Below are 25,863 nucleotides of genomic sequence, written 5' to 3'. Positions count from 1 at the left end.
TTAATTCATTCTGTGTCTAGTTCATGCTAAAAGTGCCCTGAAGTTCATGTGTCTGGCTTTTACTAACTTCTCTAGGGCCTCCAGATAAAAGATGCCAAAAAGTTTATTGACTGCCTTTCTGAGTACTCAGTACAGGAACTGACCTCAAGGACACAATTCAATGTAGTCTTTAGTCAAGCATGTTAGGTTTAATGCTGCTGTTTCTGTTCAGGAGAATCATCTGTGCGAGCTGATGCAGGATTTCTGGAAGCACTGGGTGGCAAATGCTAGATACCCTGAATAAGGGGGAAGGCAGTACAGTTGCACTGTCCTAGTACTGGAGAAGTGGAATGTTCTTGTGTTACCTCCTAAAGCACATTTAGCAATAAGCCATGCTGGCTCTTTATCTCACCCACTAATTTTGCCTTCTCTGTTAGCTCATGTCCCTCGGTAGCCGCATACAGTGGCTCATGACTGAGTCAGAACCACAGGATATGTGAAAGCATTAATTCTCTGCTGTAGCTTTGAGGAACTGCCTCACTCCAGTCACCCCCTCGCATCTTTTTTTTTTTCCCTCCCCAAAGACCCTTTTATATGGTAGATGGACTTTGATATTTTTACATGCTCTTGCCCTGCCCTCACAGTTCTAAATTTACCATAATTTAGCCCTGTGACTTTACAAAAGCCTGCAAAGAAGCGTTCTCGTTACCATTCAGTTTAGTACATGTATCTGCTGAGGTTTTTGTAGCCAGTCTCTCCATTTCCATTCTGCTTGGAGTCATCTTGTGCTGAAGCCTGAGGAACAGGGTAATTGAAAAAGGATTACAGCTCTGAATCTTTTCCACTAAGGCCAGAGGACGTTATTACTTCATCTTATGTTAAATGGTACATGGTATTTTTAAGTACCTTCTGGATTTCTAATGAATTAAATCTTTTGAAGAACAAAGTACACTGATTTTATCTCTATGTTTCAACAGTTTTTAAGCCCTTCTCATACAACAGGGTTTAGTTACGGCATGCGTCTACTGTCAAGAAAAATCTAAGTGTCAGATATCCGTGGGTGCATCTTGGTGTTGGGAGTCTGTTCCAAAATGTCAAATTTCAGGTGTGCACTGCTTATTGAATTGTTCTTACTCTGTATGTCATTCCCTGAGGGAATTAATTATGGTAGGAAATATCACATATATAATGACAGGCTCTGTTAAGCCTTCCTGAGGCAAATCTACCAATCAGGTCAGTAAAGAGCCTGATTCTGGGAGAGCTTGAGTATTTTCAATTGCCTTGGAATAAATAAGGAATTCTGCACTGTGTCTTTAGATAGCCTTTTAGTAAGATACTTCAGGAAAGATGCAAACATAGCAATGCAAATACAGTGCTTTCAGTTTAGTGGGATCAGAGAAGAATGGTGCATCTGCAGTTTTGACAAATCAGTTTAGAAAGTAAGGAAATAAAAATGAAATTGTGTGATCTGAATTACAGCTAGCTTGCATGCCAGCCTCATTTAAGAGGGAAAGCAGAGGCATATACCAAGGATCTTTTATGCCTAATGGTAAAACACAGGACAGTGACAATACTATTATGCTCTCAGTTTGACATCTGTTCCTCCCTTTCAGACTTATTTCAAGGAAAAAATGGTACGTGCTGCTAACGAATCAGAAGGCACAGATTATAAATATACACTTCTGATTTATCCTAGTATGCTCTGTTCTCTTATTCTCTAGAGAGCTGTGTACTGAATTAATGGGGTACATGAAATGGAATAAACATGAAGATTTCATTGTGTCATGTCAGCAGGGGCCCGTGTGAAGGAGGTCAGTCCGGCCTCTTTCCCTCTCCCTCCTTGGATTAGACATAGAGATGCAGAATTTCACCTCAGGCACCTTGCAGATCTGCTGCAGGGCTGCTCCGCCAATCAGAGTCGGCAGCCTCTCCGAATCGGCAGTCCCACAGACACAAGGCGGTTTCACACTGGATGTCTCTGTACAAAGAAAAAAAGGAAAGTATAAAGCTTTTCCATGTGAAAGGCTGGGGCTTGTTATTTGTCATCTGTCCGTTTCCTTTTTTTCATTTGCACTATCCTTATGGAAGAACTGAACACTTTTATCTTTTTTTTTTTGGGGGGGGGGGTGAGTCACTGGCTATGTTTCAAGGAGCCCCCCCCCCCCTTTTTTTTAATTTGCAGGACAGAATTCTGAAAATGCATGGTTTATTTAAAGGGATAGGCAGGGAGTCAGCTGGTACGAATTGATCGTACTGCCCTGACCCTGCACTTCGCGTCTGGGTTTGTCTGACGCATGCCTGCTTTTGGGGAGTTGAAGACAGCCTGCCAGAGCTGCTCTTGAAGCTTGAGTGCCAGATCCCCAGCTGGTTTAAACTGATGAAAGTCTATTCATTTCAGCTGAACAGAGCTGCTTCCCTTCAGCTGAGCTTCTGGCCCTGAATGTTTAGGCCTTTGTACCTGTTTCATTGCAGCTGTTAGCTCTAAACTTGGGAATCAGTAGAGCTTGCTGTCTTATAAAGCACTGTGGTGTTAAAAAATACATTAAGGTCAGTGGCTGCTAAGCGCTGGTCCATTCCCCTCCCCCCCAGTAATCTGTGGGTGAAGAATTCATAAGTATATCCAAGAACAGTAATCCTGTCACCTGGACTGTGCTGTATCAGCGAGAGTGTTTTTAAACGATCAAGTCTGTTTTGTTTTAGCTAGCATTTAAATTGTATTCACACTCTTCTCCTGAGGTATGTTTTCAGGCTATTCCTGAAAGAATGCCAAATATTGCCATTTTTGAAAGTTTAAAATGTAATGTTTTCCCAAAGGATTTTCTTCATAACACAGGCAGTGCTTTGGATCTGTAATACCCTGTCTTCTATTCTCAGCACATCTGAAAGAGCTGTCATATTGCAGAGAGAATGGATGTTAACAGGTATTGCAGAAAACTAATCCATTAATTTGATTTTAGGCTAAATCCGCCATGGATTGCCTTTTCTTTTTTTTTTTTAAACTGCGGTGTATTTCTCACCTTTCTCTTGAGTTTTTAGTTTTTGCTGGCAGTTCTTACTGCACTCTGTTAGGTGCTCCTGACAGGTTGAGAGACCATGCTGATTTTTCACTGTCACTAATGAGCAGTGACTCAGCTTGTTGGTACAGTGTGATGTGCACCTGCTGGAGTCACACGTGCGACAGTAAAGTTACTGTTTCTGGAAAGCATAAGAAATAAAGCTTCACCTTTAAAAAATAAACCTACATGATTCTAACCTATATTAGTGTTCAGCTGAACTGCGCGTACCTGTCTGGTAAGAAACTCTGCTGAAGGAGTAGTCAAGGATGCAAGCTATGGAACCGTATTCTGTAAGCAGGCAGTGTCCTTGGGTTGATGTGTGTAGTTAGGAAATTTGTAGGAAGAAAATCTAGAGAACTGCTTTATATTTAATTGTATCTGTGCCAAGAAAACAAAGAATATTTATGTTAAATTTAAATGCTTAAATGGGTGCACACATGCCTTAACTCAGAGACGCGTGTTTGTACATATACTGAAGAAACTGGACTTATTAAAAAATACGGTCAGTAGGACTTTGGTTCCAGTGACCGTTTCCAGTAGGATTGGAAACATGCAGAAGTATTCACTGCTGTCTTGAGTTTGATTTTGTCCCATATTAATAGTTAAGGAGAGTAGTGAAGATACCAGGTCAGCCTGCTGGGCTGATACCTAGGGGGAACCCAGAGTGTGTGGGAAGGTATCAGCATGACAGAAAATGCCATCATTGGCAAAGTCAGTCTCCATGGCCTCAAAGCTGAGAGAGAGTTTAAGGGCTGCAAGTTCTGACTGTGCAGTTACGTTTCTACAGGATGAAAAAAAAATGGAAAGGAATTTTGGTAATTCTCAGTTTTCAGAAACACTGTCTATAGTGAAAAAACAACCCAGCACTACCATAAATACAATTTTATCTGTCTAGTTTTCTTAAGTCAGTGGGCTGTACAGAGCCAAATGGTAGGCACTGGTTTTGTTAGATCAACTTAATCTTGCCAGTAGAGGTTTGGGAGAAAATGTAGCAGCACAATCTTTATTTTAGCACGGTCAAACTGTTGAAGTACAGACCTGGGTCTGTACACTGACTGCCAACTCTGCATTAAAGGTGGTCGTGCTCCTACATCTTTCTGCTGCTGTTACTGTGCTGTTTTCAGCTGGTACCAGTGCTAAATAGACTACAGTTGCATCATGATTTTGCTTTGCAGACATAGACAAATAGGATTCCTAATGGTAGCAAAATATACATTTCTTTCTCTGGGATTCTTTTTTCAGTGAAATCAGCAGTTTTGTGTCTACTTAGCACAACACAGGTTACTTCTAGATTCTGTAGGGTTTTTCCTGAAATCCAGGAGCTTTTGCCTGTGCTTTCCTCACTTCTGTCACTTCTTTCACCTTTTAAGCATGTCTTTCTCCATCTTTTTTCAGACTAGCTTAGTAACTTGCTCCTCCATCTCTTGCTGAACAAGCTTCTCATATAAAAAGCACTGCCTCTGAACTGTCATATACTATATGATGGTTTGTCTTAGCCAGAACATAGATTGAGACATTGGTTGCTCACACATGCCCCAGAACTGGTATCCTGTAGTGAAATTCAATGGCGTTTGGCAGGTTCATTTCCTTTTTTCCAGCCTCCACTGAGACGTGCAGACTATGAGGTCTAAATATTCGCAGACAAGCTCTGGCCATTCTTGTGTTATTCACGTTCATACTTCATGCTCTGCAAAGTTAAGCAGTTAGAAGAGACTCATAATCTCTGTCCTCATAAAGAGCTTGATCTACCAAGGTTCTTAAATACATGCTTAATTTTAAGGAGGGAAATAATTGACTCCTTGTTGACTTCAGCAGGACTACTAACATGCTTAAAGATGAAATCCTTCTCTAAGTGCTTTGCTGGAGCAGTGCCAAAGCGGTATATAAATCATAGTGCCCCAAAATAAAATGATAGAAAGAGTGAGGTCTGTTTGACAATATTACATAATGCATTTCAAAAAAGAAAAGCTTATTTTAAACTAAGCCTATTGTTTGTGTAGCAAAGACAAATTTGTGTGTTTCTGATCTCCTAATATAGTGGGTGCATGATGCAGTTTCAGACTGGTAACTCCAAGTATCAGTAATAGGCAAGATTTCATAAATGTGTCAGGTTGGGTAGAAAGGTTTTATTAATCCTACAGGGGCTTTTATGTATTTTACTGCATTTTGTTGCATAATTTATATGACCATCATATGGGTATATGATCACTTTTTATTACCTTAACACTAGGTTAATTAGAAGGTATTTTACTCTATTTTAACTATGTGAATCTGGATTCTGACTTACGTTCCCAGACCTAAGGTGTTCTTGGTTGCAGATTTAAGGTGACTTGGAGGTTGTTAAATGTTGTTTTATGAGCCAGAGTTCTAGTATCGTTTCTTCCAAAAGCTGTCTAAACTACACATGTCCTAAAAGCTTTTCTGAAAAATACAACAGCATTGTGAAGCATCCAATTCTGCAGTCTTTGGGAATAGTGAGTATTGGCAGCACATTTGTCTTGTTAACGCTCTTGTCTTGTCTGACAGGATCTCAGCTGAGCAATTAGAGACCCTAGGCCTGGTTTCCTTTTCTACTTGTGTAAATCAAAAGATATTCCAGTGGTCATGACAGCATCATAGTTCTCAGCATTGCCCTTCCAGTGAATTCCCATTTAATCAGGGCCGGGTGGATTTACCCAAGAGTACATCTGGTGAAATTCTTAAGAATGAGGTCCAACAGATGAGAAAATATTGTAAAAATGATGTCAGTTACAGGTGAACTTGACCTGCTTTCCTTCCTGTCTGCAAATAACAGCTCTGAAGTTGAGAGCACCAATATTAAGAGATTAAATGTAAAAGATATGGGGAAGGTGATGACAAAGAACCTAGTTCTCTGAATGCTTTGGAAAGGTTATTGCCATCATCCCTGTTTTGCAGTTAGAATTGAAGCACAGGGAGCTGAAGAGACTTGCCCAAGGTTGGTGGACAGGCTGTGCTAGAGCAAGAAACTGAATGTCTCTCTCCCATCTCCTCAGCCCAGGCTAAATGATATTGGTCAAACTGCCACCCCCAAGTGAAATACAGTGGACCACAGTTTGCACTGTCTCTCTGAAGTTGCACTGACATTTGCACATTTTTGCATAGATGTCAAGTTTTCACTCACAAATGAGATACTTGACCATATAGTCACCTGAATTTAAGTGTCAGGGATCAAATCCACTGAAGAAGTTATGCATCAAATTCCCACCTAATTTATGGTTGAAATTAAATAGGAGGTAGACTTCCAAGTTCCCAGCCCTCAAATGCTTGAGACCTGGCCCCTATTTTCAAACATGCTTATGCAGTGTCTAGTGCAAAGGAGTGCTCCTTGTAGTTGGAGCCTATCAGAGAAAAAACAATTTGCAGACAGACATGGGGAGACACTTGAAAATTAAACCTAAGTTTAAAACATACAGAACTGTTGCAAGGGAAACTCCACTATACTGTCCTAAGGGGAGAAGTTACTTACAAAAAGTTGATGAAAACACTCTGCATGGCCAAACTGTAGACCAGTTTTTCTGTTTAATGTGAATGCAGTGATTTGGCTGTATAATTAGTTAATGTGTAGTACAGTGTGATTGTAACTGCTTGATGGCAGCGTCTTCATGATAATGCGAATAAGAAGAAAAAACAAGCAACTTAGACCTGGTGGCCATATGTATATAGGTAATCAAGTAATCTTAGCAAATTCTGTCAAGCTGTACATGTGAGTGAAGTGAAGATTGGTGGGGTTGAGGTTGATGTTTTTCATTCATATGACAAAGTTAGCATTTCTCTTTAATATTGTAACAGATATTGACAGCATAAAGATTCTATAATAGCCTTGTTCTCTGCTGCTGTCTGTGTGCACACATCACCTACACTTATGGAGAACAGTTTATGTTTGGATGTGTCTTGTTTCTTGTTGAGAAGTTTTGTGGGGATAATGACAATGTCATGGATTTTAACAGTTGGACCGTTCTACCAGCTGAGACATGTGCTTTCATTCAGGCCCTTAGCAGTTTGCCTTCACAATCAAGATGGGAAAAGTTCTTTAGTTCTTGGGATTTCCAGATTTTACTGTAAAACTTCTAATTATGAAAATAATCTTTGTCTTTATTCAGGCTAGAAGTGAACTAAAATACATATGCTTTGGGATGACACAAAGTCATGTTTTTGCCAGTTCCTCATCAGGACAAGAGGAAGATGAAAACTCTTTTCAGGTGTATCACCCTAAGAATCCTATGTAATATAGGATGAAAGAAAGCTCAGAGCTTTTATCAGCTCTGCTGTCAATTAGCTTCATTCCTACAATTATCTTCATTCTTAACAAAGGGCGAAATAAGGCAAATCTGGGATTCAAAATGAATGATCCAATTGAAAGGAAAAAAGCATGCAGATCACCTGCATTTTTGTGCGCCTCAGTTTTTTGCGTATGATTAGGCATGGTTTAATTCTGAGGAAAGATGAAGAGAAGGAAGACTTTCAGTGCTTATTTTCTCTAGCAGATCAATGTGCCTTTTCTTCAGCAAAGACTATTAGTTCTTTGTTATTTTTCCTTTAAGTGCCAACCTGCCTGGATTTAGCAGATAAAGGGGATTTGTTACAAAATCATCTTCCAGTGTAAGTGACGGTCGCTGAATGGGCCATATTAATGTTGAAACGTATTTGCCCTCTGCTTCGCAAATGAGTCTTATGGAACTGAGTGCTAAAATGGATATATTAGGTTACCAGACTAGCTGCAGACGTGTTTGTCTTGAGAAGTGAAGTTTGGGTCCATGCGGAGTTATATACTGTAGCCCATCAATAGGACCTTCACTTGATTGACAGGAAGCCTGTCTGCTAGCAGGCACAGGCCCACAGCTTACAAAAGGAGGCATTTCAAAAAACACCACCCAGGACTTGAGCTGTGCCAGTAACCTCTTGTTTGTTTTTGCTGTGGAGTCTCTGAAAGGTCAGTGCTGCAATTTATCTTTTCTGATCATCTCTTCTGTTTCCTTCCTACTCTATGTGCAGTAGTCTTCCAGATACCGTGTATCATGAGGGCAGGTCTAGAAAATTGTCTTCATCCTGTGAACTTTTACACAGCCAAAATCTTCCTCTGTGAAAGCTGTTCTTACCCTACACAGTGGTGTCACAGTTGTAGTTCACAGAGCAACATTAGCTGAATTTCTGTTGCCAAGGAAGAGCTCGGCTCTGAGCAGGACGTTCTTCTAAAGGAGATGTCAGTTCTGAGTCTGCTGGTTTTCCTGGGCTGAAGCTTGTTGTTTTGTGGACATACTACCAAGCTTCTTGTTTTTATTTTATTTTTTATTCATATTTGTGAGGTAAATGGGCAGGGAGCCATAAGAATGTGCTGTATGTCTTTAAGTATATGATCAATTTATTTTTGTAGGGAAAGTAATAGATAACATGGCACAGCATGACGTTATAAAAGGAGGTTGCAGTCAGTACTGCTGGCGTTAATTTAACTAGAGAATGTGCCCTTAAATGTCAGGAGACTCTGCCAGAAGCACTGAGTTATTTGAGAAGACAACAACTTTGATGTTGATGTTATCAACAAAAATGCAGGATATTAAAAGCAGTGTTCCAATTTTGCCTTTTTTTTTTTTTCCTTATTGATAAAATGGCCAGTGCTTTAGCAGGTGCTCTGGGAAGGTTAATGAAACTATAATGGTTATGGTGAAAGAGTATACCTGGAACTAATTGCCTTGTATAGGTGACTTACCACTGAAGTTAGCTCAGAGCTGGTAAACTGAACAGCTAATTTGCTGTGAAGATACTGCAGTTGCATAGTACTTTGTCGTCTTCTACTGGCAGATGAAACAAGACTAGACAATCTGGGCTATAAAAAGAACATAGGCTGCAATCATATTTATGCTATATCAAAATATAAGAATGGCCATTCTTGATCAAATTAAAGGATTGTCTGTCTTCAGCAGGGCAACTGATGGATGCACAGGGAAAAGCACAGAGAAACATGGCAGGAGGATGATCCTTCCCCTCGTATGTCATCCCTGCCTCTGTCAGCTGAGTGGTTCAGAGGCTTTTGGAGCCAGAGGTTGCCTTAGTTTGTGTTTAATACCCCTGATAAACCTGTCATCCATGAATTTATCTAATCCCTTTTTGAACCTATTTGTGTGTCTGCTCCCAGAACATCCTGTAGCAATGGGTTTTGCCCTTTACTTAGGCGTGTGAAAACACTTCATTTGCTTGTTTTAAACCCACTGCTTGATTGCTTTGTTACGTATTCCTTAGTTCTTTCGTTAAAACAACACAGACCACTTTGATTTCCTAGTTTTCTTCACACTATTCATGATTTTATAAATCTCTGTCATCTCTTCTCTCAGCCTACTGTTTTCCAGGCTGAGAAGTCTATTTACTATCTCCATATATCAAAAGCATTCCATAACTTTGATCATTCTTCTTGTCTGCTCCATCCCCTTTCTAGTTCTGTTAGATCAGTCCGTATCCTGTATCTATCTGTGTCCTCCTTTTGCAGCCATTACCTTAAACGGGAAAAAACTGGTTTGGGAGTGCTTCTCCCAAATGTGGGATACCTGGGCTCTGCAAACTCTCTTGTGCATTGGGAGTTTGAATCCACCCTTCCCAGTTCCTCTGAGAGTACCCTCAGGCCATCTGCCCATCTGGGTCAGGGCATTCTCCTGTTTTTCATCGGAGCAGGCATAGACTATTTATCAGGGCTCGTTAAGAGGCAGGCAGGGTGAGCTGGACTCGGCTGTGCCATGGCACTACGATGCACTGACTCTGCTCCAAGAACCGCTGAGTAGTCACAGGGTAAACTGCATTTGCTGTCCTTGGAGCTGTGACTAGGACTTTGGTCTCTCTATCTCTCCAGACACATGGCTTTAAACACACACGTGCATTGCATGCACACACGCACACACGCACACATGAATACATATCCTGTCATTTAATGAAAGAAAGAAACAAAATACAAATATTAGCTGCAAAAGTTCAGTGTCTTCATTGTAACGTATACAGTTGTCTCCATGAGTTCAGACATATTACTACTGTGGGTTTTTTTCCCCCTTCAGTTTTCAAAATCCAAAATCAACACAGCAGTTGTGTGTAGGTTTAGGAGTTAAAGAATCTGGGTCAATAAAGAAAGGCCTTGGGAAATGATGGCACTGATCTGGTAAAGCTCAAAGAAATACAGATCTTTGAGCAGCTGCTGACAAGCTCTGGTAAACTGGGGGGTAGTTAAAAGCAGCCAGTGAATGACAAAACATACAGATAAAGGACTACATAATGCTCATTATTCCTAATTTAGTTTCTCAAACTAGAAATCAGTGGAATGTGTTATTGTTTATTATAATGTTATTATTATTTATTGCTTGTCATATAGCAGGGCTTAGAGGTCCCATGATGACGCTGTATAAATTTATAGTTAAGGGGCTACATTTTATACTAAAAATTCCATTTTAAAGCAGCTTAGAAAGTCCTGATAATTTACTGCTTAATAAATCTTTATATACTCCTGTAGCATCAAAACCTTAATAGGTTATTACTAAACCTAGCAACTTATAACTTCTTCCATAGATGTGCTCATAAGCATTTATTGTACACAGTATGCACATCTGAAACCTTCTGATAATAAGTATTAATCACTTATTAATTGTTCACAAATTATTAATAAATGAAACCTCAATAGACTGCCAATGTTAGGAAAGAATTGACTGTTATGTTTTCTTCAAGGGCAATATAAAAAGAACTTTAAGGCTGAACATTTAGCCATATAGAATTAGAAATCTCTCAGGAAGAGTAGATATATTTGTCCAGTCCTTGAGACTTGTTGAATATCAGCAGCTGAAATCAGTATTTATGAAAACAGATATTGAGTACCTCCTGAAATCAATCAAAATAGCTTTATTATTGCTGAAAGTTTTCTTAGGCATTCCGATATTTCAGTCTCTAATTTTTTGTCAGTGCTTGGCATATTATAGTGACTGCTTAGGTCATTTATACAACTGAAATAGTGATATGTGTGAAACCTAGTTTTGAATTTTCAGAGCTTCATACGAGTTAATTTATCTCAGCAAAGTCATCTGTATAAGGATTTTAATTTGATAGAATTAACATAACATTGATAGATATGTTTGCGTGTGACAATAACATGAAGTTACATCAGGGATTAGAAGCCCTTTTGTCTAGGTACTGTCCACATGCATAATTAAAAAACCCCTGTTTTGAGAGGGAGCTTAGAGTCCAATATCAAGAGTGAGCACTGGTTATTTTCCGTTGTAATTGTCCCTGAAATTATACACATTAACAGGAATGATTTGTGGATTTTTTGCTCCCTTTTCCTACGCATATGTACTAGCAATTTATACATTTGCTTTAGCCAAGATCACTTTGTTTTCATTTCCAGGGGCTAACAGAATTACCAATGACTGTATTGATAATCCCAGGGCTATTTTTATATGTTGAATCTCTTAAAAGTCTGCTCTGCTTAATATTAAAAGCATCCTGGAAAGGTACAGTAAAATGATATTAAGAAAATATAATAAAGTGAGATCTGTGCATACATAATTTTTATGGGGAATTTTATGGGAGTTGTGTGCACAGACTGATGTGATAGTAGACCCATTAGATTTATTTGTAGCAAGAGTGCTGTCTCTGTAATAAAATCATAAGCTTGTGGTAAGAGTGATACTGTGTCACCTACTTCACTTGAGAGTTTTCCTTGTATTTATCTATTTCTACTGTTGCAAAACTTCTTAGAAGCTGTGGAATACATATAGCATGTACAGCCTAATGTACTGACTTTATTTCCACCTTACAATTTTCATGTTTTATTCTATTACTTTTGTTGTCAGGACAGTTCGATTCCTTTTGCTGTTTATGTTCTTCCCATTTGCACTTCTGTCTGGTCCATTATATTTATTGTATAAGAACATAAACAACATCATTTCGGAGGTGAGCTGCTGCAACAGCCAACCACACCTGGTAGCTCAGAGATTTGGTAATGTCCCACTGCAGAGGTGATTCCTAAAGTTACGTGATTTCTTTTTTAACCTCTGTGTGCCTGTTTCTTACAACTGACAATAATGTCCCGCTGAGACATCATTATGTTTTTGTGAAGGATTTGTTTGTTTCCTGTATTTCACTAATTATTCTCTCTTCTGAGACAGAACATTGCATGTTCATCCAAAGAAGTTGTCGTATACTCACTGTAAACAGTAGGCATTAGAATGATGGAAAGGAACATGTTTGTAATGTGTTTGTCTTTTTAATGTTTAACTGCACTGTTTAAATTATTATGTAGTTATTTTAATTGCCTGCACATAACTAAGCCATCTATATCCATACATATATGTAAAGGGAGGAAGAACCCTGTTGATATATCCCTACTATACAGTAGTTGACTGTTACACAATTCTTCATTCCTATGTTCTTCTATTTCATTAATATTATGACTGGTATCTTAAAATGTCCATGGGTGTAGAGTTACTCAGGGATGTGTTATGACTGTTTTCTTCTCTAGGCCCTAGGCTCCTTGACCACCACTTTCCTGCCACAAGGGAGGTCATGCAGTGGTTAAGAAGGCCTTTCGCTTTGAAAGTTCATAGTGATTTAAAAGATACTCTGTACACTTAAAATAGCATAGATTGTTTGATGTAGTAGTTTCATAAACTAGTAGAATATTTTTAATGGATTGATTGCCAGAAGGGTGGTAGACAATCATATAGTTTCACCCACCTGCACAGCACAGTCCAGAGAAGCTCATTTATGAACCTCTGCATCAAACCCATAGCTTCTACTTGCACAATATCAGAGCTTTTCAGAAGTTACCCTGTCTTGCTGAAAAGACTTTAAGGACTACAGAATTAACTGTACACAGGGTAGTTGCTACAAAGGTTATTTGCTTTCATGGTTATGTGTTTGCATTAATTTGTGATCTCCATTTGACTAGTTTCAACTTCCAGCACATCCTTGGATTTTCTGATGCCTTTTCTGTTAGATCAAAGACTCACAATTAGAAATCTCTTCTCCATGTAGGTGTTTGCAGGCTGGAGTAAAATAATGTCTTTGCTGTTTCTTGGATAAACTAAATCAATTAAGCTTCTTAAGCCTCCTCATGAAATACGTTGTTCTAGACTTCAGATCATCAGCATAACCTTTTACTCAACCTTGTCCAATTTTTAGCCTCCTTTTAGAATTTAAAAACAAGAACTAGACATTGGATTGCAGTGGGTCTTGCTGATGCTGCAAGCAGAAATAATCACATCTTCCAACTCCTACTTGATAGTGTTTCTGTACATAAATACTCAGGATTGCTTGACCTCTTAACTACATCGCTGTTTAGGAGCTTCACGTTCATGAGACTGTCTTCAATAATACTATTCCACTCCAGGGTATAACCTCCCATCCTTGTAGTGTGACATATATTCTTTGCTCTTAAGTACGTGATCCTATGTTTTGTTGTATTAAAACAAGCTTTGCTCATATGAGCCCAATTAACCAAGGGATACAGAACTGCATGCATCACTGGCCAGTTTCCATTGTTAACTCCTTTGAGTTTTGTCTCATTTTTATTTTTTAGGAGAGCCTCCATGATCACGTTTTTTTGTGCAAACTATCCATGAATCTACCCCCCAAAATAAGTACCTGAACATAGTGAGCACACTTCATTCCAGTTAGGGGGCTCAGCATCTTTAAGGGCAGGGGCTGTTTTTAAAAGCATTTGTTTTGCTCCGATCAGTAACAAAAAAGCAAAGGTAAACACTAGAGTAGGTATATAAAATAGTAAAGGGGGCAGAGAATTCCCTTGGTTCTGAATGTTTATCTTCCTTTTCTAGCTTCAGTAGTAAGTTGTGTCATTACCAAATCTGTCTTCTAACCACTCCTTGACCTAACTCTGCTAAATTCCAGTGGTCTGTGAAAGTACATATTCTCTAGGTATAAGAATAGCAGCTGCAGTTACACTAGCTAGAACAAAAATGTACAAGGGCTATCAGTTGTCTTGCCTAGGGGCATAAGATGATTGCCAGCTGGGGTTAGGAAGAAGTGTTTCCTTCCTGTGAGGCGTTACGTAATTGTCCAGGTATATTAAGAGTGTTGGGCTTTTTCCCCCGTATTTGTCCAAAATTTATTATACAAGCCAGTGCCATAGGAAGATGCCAGGCTAAAAAAGCAGTTTGGCTTGTGTATTGTGGCAATTCCTTTTTATTTTATTTTTAATGCTGTCCAAAATAAAATGAGATTCACTATGTTTTTTATCTTGTTAACTTTGTAATGTATTGCTTTTAATGCTGCCCTGCCAGCTTTGTGACGCAAATTTGACTGCAGCTGAGGAATATTGTTAATCCTCTCATTTCCTTGTGGGGAATCAAAGTTGAGCCAAATGAAATGTTTTATGTTACAGTATGGGGATTCTTGTTTTCTTGTAGAGTTGGACATAAAAAGCAAGTAAAAATGCTGGCTGCCAGGATCTCACTAGAATGATACTGATTCTCCACATCCCATTTATGAGACACCAATAAAGCAAAGTTATTCTTTTTCATCTTGCAGCTTACTCTTCACCAAAGTAAAACTGGAATGGGTACATAAAGGACCTGAAGAGGCTCTAGTGACTTGCAGACATATGTTGCAGATGTGGCAGATGGTATATAATGTTTCACAGCACAGGTAGGCTTTCTCCATAGTCTAACAAGTTCAGATTTTATAATGAAAATGCATTTTTCTTCTTTAGCTATCCGGATACTGAAGTTACTTTGCAAAAAGGGTTATAAACAGTACTGTTTAAAAAAGAAACATATGTAATACTTCCAGCCATGACTAAAAGAAAAAAAAAAAAAAAGCAAGATTTTAAGATTTAAGCAGCAATTTAAACCAAGAGTTTCTGATCTGGATGTTTAAATTGAACATCTCTATCCTTATTCAGATGTCTAGAATGGAGGGCTGATTTTCTTTTTTTCCCCAGTAGTGCTGAGCATCCGTTTGCTGTTGTTCAGGTGAATGAGTCTGTAGTGCTTTTTACCACCTAGGAATGTAGAGGGGAGACACAGTCTTGAGCTGAATAAGTTAAGATGTGTGAAAGTTACCAAGTTGATTTTTCTTCCTTCCCACCCACTCTGGGTGTGGGTCACACAGTCTGTACAACTATCTTGGGAAAGCTACCCTGGCACTGTACTTACCTCGTACGTGTAATGTCCAGAGAGGTTGTGTTTGATGGGAAAGAACAGCATACTTGATGGCAACAGTCACGTCAGCAAGTTGATGAAAGTTTGTAGTATTCCCCAATTTGTGTACCTATTTACATAGGCTTTATAAACACCAGAACTGTATGTACAGAATGATGCATATCTATGTCCGTGTTGTCCTTGAGGTATTATTAGAAATTCCTTGTTGGTTTAGCTAATCAGCAGCAGACCAAACACAAAAATCAAGATACTTACATAGCAGAAGAGAAATAGCCTCTTACAGGCTGGAATTGTTGATTTCCATAAGCCCTAGACTCTCTGTGTAAGGAATCAGTCTTGTACCTCTCATACGAATAATCTTTATGCCATGAGCAGTCCTCAAGAAGCTAAGCAAATCCAAACTGAACAGAGAGGAATGAGTAAGGCTTACTCTTGCAAGGGAGGACTGAAAACTTGAGACTGAAGAGAATAAGTCGGAGAACAGACAGATAGTTCAGCCATTTGTACTGCATTTGGGTCCCAAGCTGCGTTTTGGCCCTTAGAGTTAAAAAGCCAAGAGGCAACAGCTTTAGGCTTCTGATAAGCATCAACCATACAAGCCTAAACAAAACAAAAATGAGTCTTGTTTTTAGGAACTCCAATGTATATTTCACTCTTATTCCCAGTGGGACTTTTTGGCTTTCTAAAAAATACGTCATGCCTCATTCTGTATTGGGAGGTATTACTTGAAAAGTAACAAGAATGAAATTGGTACCTGTAATATTAAAGACTGGATTCAGTGACCCAGAAAGCCCCTTGTTTGAAGTAAATTGCAGCAGTATCAACTAACAGTTACAAAATACTCTGGGTTAGATTTTCATAGGAACTTAAGGGAAATTTTTGTCAATGGGACTTGGACACGGACATTTTTTTAGGGCCTCTTGAAAAAGAGAAGCCTGCATTTGTATAAAGAAATGGAGATCTGCTATACACAACACTTCACTAGTTCAATCAGTAGCTAATCATCCACACTGTTAAGTTGTATTTTAGTTACATTTCGTTGCATTTGTCTGACTTTAGTTTCCCAGCTTTGCAATCTTATTATGACTTTCTGTGTTAGACTAAAGAGTCTTTCAGTGCCCGATATTTTCTCCCCAGGCAGATATTCATATGCCATGCTCCAGTCATCTCTTATCTTCTTTCTGATAACTAAATAACAAACTGAATAACAATAACAATAAAGTGTTTCCTTCAGCTCTTCTTGTGACTCTTTTATTCACTTTCTTAACTACCTTTTAAAAACATGGACATTGGAGCTGCATTTGGCATCCCACTATCAGCTTTTCCATTGTAATATGCGTATGGCAAATGATTTGGCTACTGTCCCTTCTTTGGTGTGTGGAAAGGCATTCTTGGTTTAAGGCCTTGTGCTGCAGTTTGGAAGGAGGAGCGCATGTTCAGCCCTTTCCCAGGGATTATTAAAGCCTCTGGGAATTACTGTTTTGCAGAATATGCTCCACTTGCTTATTAGGCTGGGATTTCAGTCTGTTTTCTCAGTTAAGAGGTCATGTCATTGGCTGTATAAAGATGCATTTTGTTGACTGAGGCCACCTCATCAAGACTACTCTGAATGCTGATCTCCTGTTGTCAATTTTTACTATCGCCAAACCTATGCTATCCACCAGTCTCCTCAGCTGTCCTTTATGTAGGCATATAATGTATGTCAGTATTCGGCCATGTGCCTAAACACTGACATCTTGGTGCTGACTACTGCATCAAAACATGTTTTACCTCACATCAGTTATATTTTTAAGTGCCTCTGCCATGTTCCTGCATACATAATGCACCAGCAATATGGAGATATTCCTGCAGTTCCACGAGCAGTCCCCAGGCAAGGCAATTACAGTTGTGCATATCCTGGCTAGGCAAGACAGAGGTGCAGCACAGAGAATTTAGTTTTTCCTTACATCTGTCACAGCATGATAATTTCAAATGGGATGCCAATGTGTAGAACAGTACAGAAGCCAGAGAAGCCCAGTCAAAGCCAGAGCTTTGTGTGAACATGTCCAAATGCCCAAGAATTCAGGGCCCACTAACAGAAACTGTAATTTGGATTACAAAGCACAAGTAAAAGGTTAATTAGCTATTATGATTATTATTATTAGCTAAATATGATTATGACTATGATGAATGACAATAAGTAGCTTTCGGTCCTAGACTGTATAGCTGGCAAGGACAAGACTTCGTTTATCTTTTGCTGTTGTTCTCTGTGATAACAGAATAATCATGTTTAAAAACAAATAGCAGTCCCAAGCTAATTCTCTTGCTAGCTTAATGCAAATTCAAAGGGAATCTTGTACAGTCCCTACCAAAGGACTGATTAGACTAGAAAACTAGGCATCCAGAGCAATCATGAGTCTGTGATAACTTTTTTTCCTGGGGCAATATTGTCTAAAGGCTGAGCTGCACACTTGGAAGTGTGCCAGAAAAAGTAGTGAGGACAGTCACTTCTCCTTTTGATATTTTGTCCCTTAATGGATGATGAGAGGAGATATCATCACCATCTGATCCTAGGGGAATGGCAGTCTTATGTGGTGACAGGAGGGCTCAGGAGATCTGCATTAAGTGATTTTCATTTAAGCACCCAAGGTTTTATCGGAGTTTCACTTTGAAAGACCTCTGCTGAGGACAGAAGTCAAGTTGAAGAGCAGACCAGATATTCTTCCTTTCATAATGCAGTACTGTGTAGTAGCTTTTATTTTCCTTCTCCTCCTCAACAGGACAACATAATCCCTTTGAAATGAAGAAATCAGCACCTATATGGAAGATGGTAATTGGTCTATTTCAAAAGGGTTAGCATAGCGGACCTGTGAACAAATCCAGCTGCAGATGAACCCAAGGGACAGTGATTCTTCATAGTGTGTGTTGCAGGGGGCACTGGTAGGCCTTCTCTGATCTGGCTCCCAGCTGGCAACATGGTCCTTGTGCAGTGGTTCACAAAGACCCCAACAGTTACATAACTCAGTGGTGGCACACCTCCTGGAGCCCTTGCTGGGCACTGTGTCTCTGAGTGTTTGATTTCTGCTCCATTTCAGGGGCTGGAGGTGTTAAAATGATACATGAAAGAAGCTGATCACCTGCACCAGGAAGGCTGTGTTTTCAGTTCCAGTAGAGGTTAGATGAGATTATTGCCTGCTCTGAGGAAAACATGGTCTCTCTGCTGAAAGGTGGCTTGATAACATGAGTTTGTTTCTTTACAGTGGCTCTGAGAAAGAAAGTAGTGTGACAGAAGTGCCAATGATCAAAAAGCATAATGGAATGCATCTCACGCTCCCGGATGCTCATGACACTGATTCTGGTGAGGAAACAGTATTTTTGCTTTCCCATCCTAAGTACATACTTTCGTGAGAGAAGAATGTGTTGTTTTCTGGTGGGGAGGTCTCTGGGATGGGAGTCAGGAGATCTAGATTCTGCTCTTGGACCTGTCGCCAGGGCCGCTTCTGTGCTGCTGAGTGTGTCCGTGTGGTTTATCTGTACCTCAGCTTCCCCATTTATAAAAACAAAGACATGGATTCCTACTTTCTTTTACAAAGCTCTCTGAGACAAGTATGAAATGTATTAGAAGAGAGTTTATTGTATTTCTACAATAACTAATTCAGCTGCCCCAACCCCCCAAATTTAACCCTTTAAAGTGTCCTGATCATGCCAGCTAATATTCTTGTTTTGGAAAGCTGAATGGGAACATCATTTTCTATTGAAGGATGATTGGGTCTTGGATTTGTACATAAACTGTGTGATGCTTACTATATGGTAAATATGCAGCCACAGTAACACATATTGTCAGATATAAATAACTGAGACATCAAAGCTAATCTAGACAGGAAGGGTAAAGGAGACTTTCTAACGGTGCTCCTGACTTGTGATTTTATCATGAGTCTCATGATATTTAGTGTTTCCTTTAAAACCTCAACTCTCAAAATCAGATAATTATGTGAGAAACTTGCCTTTTAATTTTTTTTTTAGGGAAGCAACTTTCTACCCTTACAGATATAGAGAAACACATGGAAAAGAAAAGAACATTACAGGTTCAAAAAATGGATGAAAAAGTATATGAAAACTTATTTATTTTTAAAAGCTTTTAAGCAAGCCTCATGCTTCAAGGTCATGAGATTATGGTTTGTTCAGGTCTTAATCTTGAATATTTAGTACTGGCAAAACTGAAGTCATACACTCAGCATACATACTGGCAAAACTGAAGTCATACACTCAGCATACATGGCTGAAGAGGAGGACAAGTTCCTCAGTGTTAAATATAGACTTTTATTCAATTATATGTTTGTAGCCCCCATTTATACTCCCCTAATGTTTAAAAGGCATTACAAGGTTAGATCTTGAGCATACAAACACTCAGGCATCGGAACATTATTCAGTGTGTCTGCTCTTACTGTTTTTTTGCAGTGTTGAGCCCTTAGGGTCTGTATTTATGACATTGTAATCTCACTGATTCTATATAAATATATTTATGTAATTTTTAATCTGTTTATGCCATTTCCCTTGTATTACCCTTTGCTGAGGTGAGTCTCTGTATTTTGTTTAAATCCTTTTTCTCATTGTTTGTATGAATCAGTGTTCTATAGTATTTGGCTTACTTAAAGGGAACAGGACAAATACAGCACAGATAAGTAAAGGGGATACACTAAATGAATTACAGATGAATATGCGCAGTTTGGCATGTTAAGAATGATCTGGAAAAGTGAGTGAACATGACAGAAAGAAGTTTCTGGTGATACAAAACCATTTGAAGGTAACTGTGAAGAACTGCAGAAATATGCCCTATCATCCCTGATACTGGGCAGTAAAATGGACTTTCAGTTTCAGTAGATGCATGCTGTGAAAATGGTTTGGAAGATACTGTAGATAGTTTGCAGAAACATCTCGCTAAGCATTACTGTGAAAGAAGTAGAAAACAAAACAAAATATTCTTATGCGACAGCACATATGTTATCCATCTAGTTCCCGGTCTGCTACTGAAACAGCACTTGGCTTTTGGTGCTCAGACTAGTTGTATCCTGGATTTATCCCTGCTCCTTCAGCTCTAGCTAGAGTTTAATGCTATGTAGAGGGTACACTTGTTCTTTGAGGAATCCCTTGCCTTGCTTTGTAATTGTCTGGAGAAAGGATCGTGGCCAGGCTTGAGCTACACCCATCTCACAGCATGCTTTGAGTTTTTTGAGCACACTTGTCACCAGGGGAGCCCGTAATATTTTGATGTTCTGGGGTGGCACCTTCCTAAGAGCTCGCTCCCTGGAGCATCTCCTCTCCAGTCCTCTCTTGTAGCTTCTTCCTGCCTCCTGCTCCCTCCTCTGCTGCAGACCTGTAGCACCTCCTCCTGAGCTGCAGCAGACAAAGCTCAGGCACGTTTGGTGTCCATGTCGTGCCCTCTTCAAAAAAGCATCTAGTTTGTCTGTCCCAGCCTGCTCTTATCCCAGTTCTAGCAGCTAGCATGCAATGGAGCATCTGTAACTCAGCACACAGTGTTGTACGCCATGGTGCTGCCTGCCAAAAAGAGCAAATAAATTTAAAGTATGAGCTTTAAAGCAGCTTTTCACACACGTAAAGTGATTTGCACTGAATGCAATTTGGCTGTAGCCAAGAAATGTTTTCCTTCCCCCTCCTTTGAGAATCTAGGTTTCAGTGCTAATGCAGCTGCACCCACGATGGAGGTAAGGATGACACGTGTCCCTAAATTACACCGTCACCCATAGCATACAAGTGAAGCTGGCTGCTGTAAGCCGAGGTGTGCGGCTTGCTGCTTTGCAGGCTCTGCTGCCGCTGCTCTTCTCCCTCTGCAGAAAGCAGGCAGCTGGATGAATTGTCCTGGTTGGGGCCCTCTTTGAACACAGTAGGAGGTAAGATTGGAGAGTGCAGCTCTAGCCTCTCTCACCCCCACACCTCCTCGGAGCTGCATCTGCTGCTTAGTGCTTTGAAGGAGGGAGGAGGTCTGATTTTTGCATCATCCTGGAACAGGCTGCAGTTTCCTTTGTGAAATCCCCAGGGAGCGTGCGGGAGTATCACTGTAATGCACAGACGCTCTGTGATCTCTGGACTTGTCACTGAAGGGGGGGATTACTGCGTCTGGGTTTGACACTGTCCTCTCCCTCAGTTAGACCACAATGAGATTATTTGCTGTGCTAGAATTTTGGTTTGGCTGCCAGGACGATTAATTCCTCTTTATTTTCTTGATCTCCTCCTGACTGAAGCAGCGTTCCTAGCTAAATTCACTGATAGCAGTCAGCTGCCTTGCTCTTTCATTCTTTTTGTGATTTAGTCTTATCTTACAATGCTCTTGCCTGAATTGATTTAGACTAGGGAATTCTGTGTTTCTTATAAGCCTAGTAAATCTACTGAGGTTCATTTCTATTTTGATTTCCATTTTTTCATAGATGTAAAATGTTAAACCTGGTTCTTCTTGATCTTATAACAATCTCAAAACAATGTTTTAAAATTATTTAGATACATTTTGTATGGCTTACGCTCTGAGCTCATGACATCAAACAAAATTTTGTTATGTTTATGATTTTTTTTCCAAAATGTGTGGAGGGCTTTATTGCAAAATGTGAAATTTATACTTTGTCTAGTGGAGTTGTTAAGAAGAGAAAAAGACTGCACTAAAATAACAAATTGATGTGATGTCTTCTTATGCCAACATTTGCATGTATTTTGAGGCATGACATTAAAGTTCTGTTAGGCAGGTTTTGTGGGTTTTTTAGCATAGAAAAATCCATATTTCTTTAGGAAGAGACATTTTGTAATGAGACATTCAGAGACATTTTTTAATGTCGCTTGCTTTTTTTTCTCTCTGTCTCCCTTCCTCCCCCCCCCCCCCCAAGATCAGAGTGATATCAGTGTGATACATGCCTACCTCCTCTCTGAGGAGCTGCGTGTTAGATGTATAATCTCTTTGGCTCCAGCAGTGTTGTGTTGAAGAGGCTGCTGCCCGCACTCCGCCCCCGGGGTCATCATATTGCTTGCCTGCCGTTCAGATCTGTTGCTGTGCCCCCTCCACTCAAAATAGGCCAGACTGGCAAAGACCTTCTCTTAAAGTGTTTATTTGGGAAGAGAAGCATTCAGGAGCGTTCCTGTGAGTGGTGCAGCAGGGTTGGGGAAGAGGAGCAGTAACAAGCTTATGTGTGTAGGCTGGGATGGGGGGAGCCTTTTCAGCTGGCACATGTGCGACTAGAGCTAGGAGTGTGTCTGTGTCTGATACCATGCAAGGATGGGAAAGGATCCTCTCATCTCTGCCTAGTGTGGTTTCCTTCCTTGCTTAAGTTTGAATAGGAAAGAAAATAAACATCAAAGGACTGGAATGCCAAAGGCTGTTAAATGCAAAGAGCCACCACTGTAAGTGCTGCATAACTTGGTTTTTCTCTTTATGGCTGTGCACACTGAAGTACACAGCATTGGGCACGATCATCCTCAAACTGCAGCCTTTCCACTCTTGGAAATTACCTGACTAATGAAGAGAAGGGAGGAGAGGAACAGCTAACTTGTGTTTCTTGGAGGGCAACTAACTCAGTGATGGTGTTTTAAAGCTTGCTTCATGCAGGAAGAATGCTTCGTTAGATCCTAAGTTCAGCCTCACCGCAATGTGTGAACCTTTCCAAAATGCACAAAGTTGCCTTATGATGGCATAGTCTCCTTGGATTGACTTGGAAGGAGAAGAGGGTTTTCCTGAGCTCTGAGGATGTGAATAAAACACCACCTCATCTGTCCATCTAATGCAGTCAGAATTACTCTCTACATTACGTACAGGTACTTTCAAGAAACATGGCTCCAGAATGCCCCTCTGAAATAGGACGATCTTTGCAAGCTTCTGAAGCATACTAACATGATGAGGAATGCTAATATGAGAATCTGGTTAGGTTGGCTGCAAAATCCTTAAAGCAAATGTAATTTAAGGTTTGCCAATTTAGAATGTAGAAGGCCAGTTCTAACTTTAAAATGTTCCTAAACAGCATCAGCAACCATTCATGTGTCAATTTTCATGTTGTATATCCAGTGAAAGAAATTCTGCTGGGGCTTTGGATTACTTGGGATGAGTGCCTATTAGTTTTTCCTATATTAAACAACCTTTTTCTGACTTAGATTTCTTTGGAGTCATGTTTCAGTGAAATATCTCCTAAATGGAGGGAGGGAGAAGAGCGTGTGTGGGACGGGCAGGGGGAGGAATTCCGTACAGTAAAACAGGCTGAAGATTGATCTGTTAAATAAACTGTTAAATAAAATAAATTCTCTGTACAAAGCTGAACAGCTTTTACTGTACCATTAAAGCCATAATTACTACATTACTGCTTTGTCATCTCTTGGAACATTAGATCAGGCATGTCTTTGAAAACATGTAGGAATTTAAAAAATGCATCTAGGAAGAGCACATTTGCATTTTCCAAGTGAGCTGTGGGAGGCGCGTGCACTGAGCACTGCAGGGCTGTTTTGAAGTTGTTCTGCTTAAAATGAATGACATTAGTTAGCAGTGAGATAATGGGACAGCCATTTCCCATAGGCTGGGAGTTGCATTTGTGGCCTCTCCCTAGACATTGCTCTTTCTCACAGGCAGGCAGCATTGCCTTGGGTTACGTAAAAGTATGGGCTATATTCTGCCCTGCACTGCACAGGTGTCTTTGCAAGCACACCTGCACAGGAAACAAGCTTCCCCTCGCACCCAGCAGAAGGCTGGATTCTAGCTCAGTGCTCACATGAGCGCGGGCCAGGGGACCAAGCTGCTTTGCCTGCTCGCACCCCTGGCCCCCGCAGGTGATGGTGTGCTGGCAAGGAGGTGTAGTTTGGCAATGTGTGTTCAGTGCTCTCCAGCTGGAAGAGCATACAGGTCCTTTTAAAAAGACTGCTTCATGCATGTGTCCCGTGACATGTATTTTTGTCCTTCTGTTCCTTCCCTTGCCCAGAGCCATCCCAACTTCTCCAAGGGCCTATTCCTAGGATCTACTACTTCTTCAATGTTGGTTCTGCAAGAAAAAGTAGGATTTTAACTCCAGGATCTTGTGGTCTACAAGGTCAGCCTGTAAGGATAAATTGAAGAGTGATAGTAATCAGGGCTAGTGCTTCAGTCACAGTAACTCTCTAGAGAGAGCGCTTGTCAACCTTAAAGTGATGTTAAACCTATGTATATTATTTATTTCCCAAAGCTTTAGAAAGCCAACTCTGAAATCTCATTTTGTAGCTTCTCGCTTTGTTGTTGCTCTCTTGGTCCTCTTCTGAGAGGTTGGCTCACCAGCATGCTGTACTTGAGACTATGGTCTCTGTCCATGCATTATTTTGGGGAGTAGCATTTGATGTGATGTTTTGTGCTCAGAGATGTGGGTGGCAAATATTTTATTCTTGCATATATGTTACAGTGCGTAGTAAAGGTTAATATAGTCAAAGCACTGAGCTGCTGTGCTCCCCAAAGTTAAATGAAAAAACAAGCTGTCTGTAAACCAATAGAACAATATTGATGTCACTTCACATCTGTGCACTGTGTGAATGGTACCTACCTGCTTTGTAGTGTTTTACTAAGATTTTACATTAATGGGCTGTATTTTGTAATTGTATGGTGACGGTCTGCTTATAGAAAAGGTAATTAATAGGTATTTTTAGGTTGTATTCAATGATAGAAATCTGCTTTCCAAACGAGAAAAATATGGTTGCTTCTCCGATGGATGTTAAGCAGACCTTTATAAAATTACTATCTGCCTCTTAATTCACTTGTTTGAGCTGCAGCCTGTGGGTAATTTAGCTTCTTTTTTTTTTTCAATAAATTAACCTTTTATAAAGCCAGGTTCTCCAACTGGTTACACCAAAAGTCAGTGGAGTTCTTATGACACAAAACTGATGCAGTGGAGTGGAGAATCAGACCTGCTGTCTAATGAGCCAAAGAAATAAAATGAAGTGTAAAATGCACTGTTCTTTTGAATTTGTTTGGTCTGTAGGATCACAGCGAGCCTCTTCCGTTGCTGCATCAAGACTGGAGCAGGCCATGTCTGAAATAACCATGCAGAGCACTGCACTGAAACAAGGACCTGTGCAGCTGTGGACAACTCTTGAACAAATTTGGCTACAAGCTGGTAAGTCCTGGTGTTTGTGGACAACCTGGAATTCCCTTCTCCCCATCTTCCAGTGGCAGAGACCATGCAAAAGCTGTTCTTATAACTGAGTTGCTTGACATCCTCAACAAAGGTGAGGAAGCTCTAATTCTGTAGAGGTTGTCATTTTTTTTCTATTTTCTTCACACTTTAAAATACTGCATTGTGGATGCTCTCTGTATACCTCTTATTCATGAAATTGAAAGGTGACATTGTTTCCTGCTGGGTTTTTTGGTGTCGGTTTGAATGACATGACATAAATATTAAGGGAGTAGTTGAAATCAGGGCTGCTTCAGCATCTTATACCAGCATAAAATCTGTCCATCTACCCCAGATGTTTTTGAAATTGCATTTATTTCATTCAATCTAACAAATATGTAATTGGAATAGTGCAATTTTTCAGCTTATCTCTATTTATTCTTAATACATGGAAAACTCCAGTCATCACTAAAATATGTTTTTAAAAGAACAGGTTTTGCAGTTCTTCATTAGCAAATGGTAGTTGATAGGGGTACTTATTTTCATTTTGCTTCTTGCTTCCCCTTAATA

General features: G+C 39.9%; 1 protein-coding gene and 1 long non-coding RNA gene across 9 annotated transcripts in view; one reads left to right on the top strand and one right to left on the bottom strand.

Moving 5' to 3' along the window:
• Positions 1-25,863, top strand: part of TTC7A (tetratricopeptide repeat domain 7A) — a 187,417-nt gene that overhangs the window by 108,163 nt on the left and 53,391 nt on the right. For all 8 annotated transcript variants that reach the window (XR_010388532.1, XM_064509558.1, XM_026121174.2 and 5 more), the window contains 3 exons: positions 14,568-14,684; positions 18,439-18,536; positions 25,162-25,296. Coding sequence is in view for 7 of the 8 variants with exons in the window: in XM_064509558.1 (XP_064365628.1) it covers positions 14,568-14,684; positions 18,439-18,536; positions 25,162-25,296 (350 nt within the window). In the remaining variant the exon portion in view is untranslated. The remainder of the gene's footprint in view (positions 1-14,567; positions 14,685-18,438; positions 18,537-25,161; positions 25,297-25,863) is intronic.
• On the bottom strand, positions 615-22,269 carry LOC135327919 (uncharacterized). Its single transcript, XR_010388533.1, has 3 exons — positions 22,101-22,269; positions 1,851-1,957; positions 615-774 (listed from the first exon to the last, which is right to left on the bottom strand). It is a non-coding gene; the product is annotated as an uncharacterized LOC135327919 (long non-coding RNA).

This window comes from Dromaius novaehollandiae, chromosome 3, assembly GCF_036370855.1.
Source record: "Dromaius novaehollandiae isolate bDroNov1 chromosome 3, bDroNov1.hap1, whole genome shotgun sequence".
Lineage (NCBI taxonomy): Eukaryota > Metazoa > Chordata > Aves > Casuariiformes > Dromaiidae > Dromaius > Dromaius novaehollandiae.
This window is presented reverse-complemented; position numbering and strand designations above follow the sequence as displayed.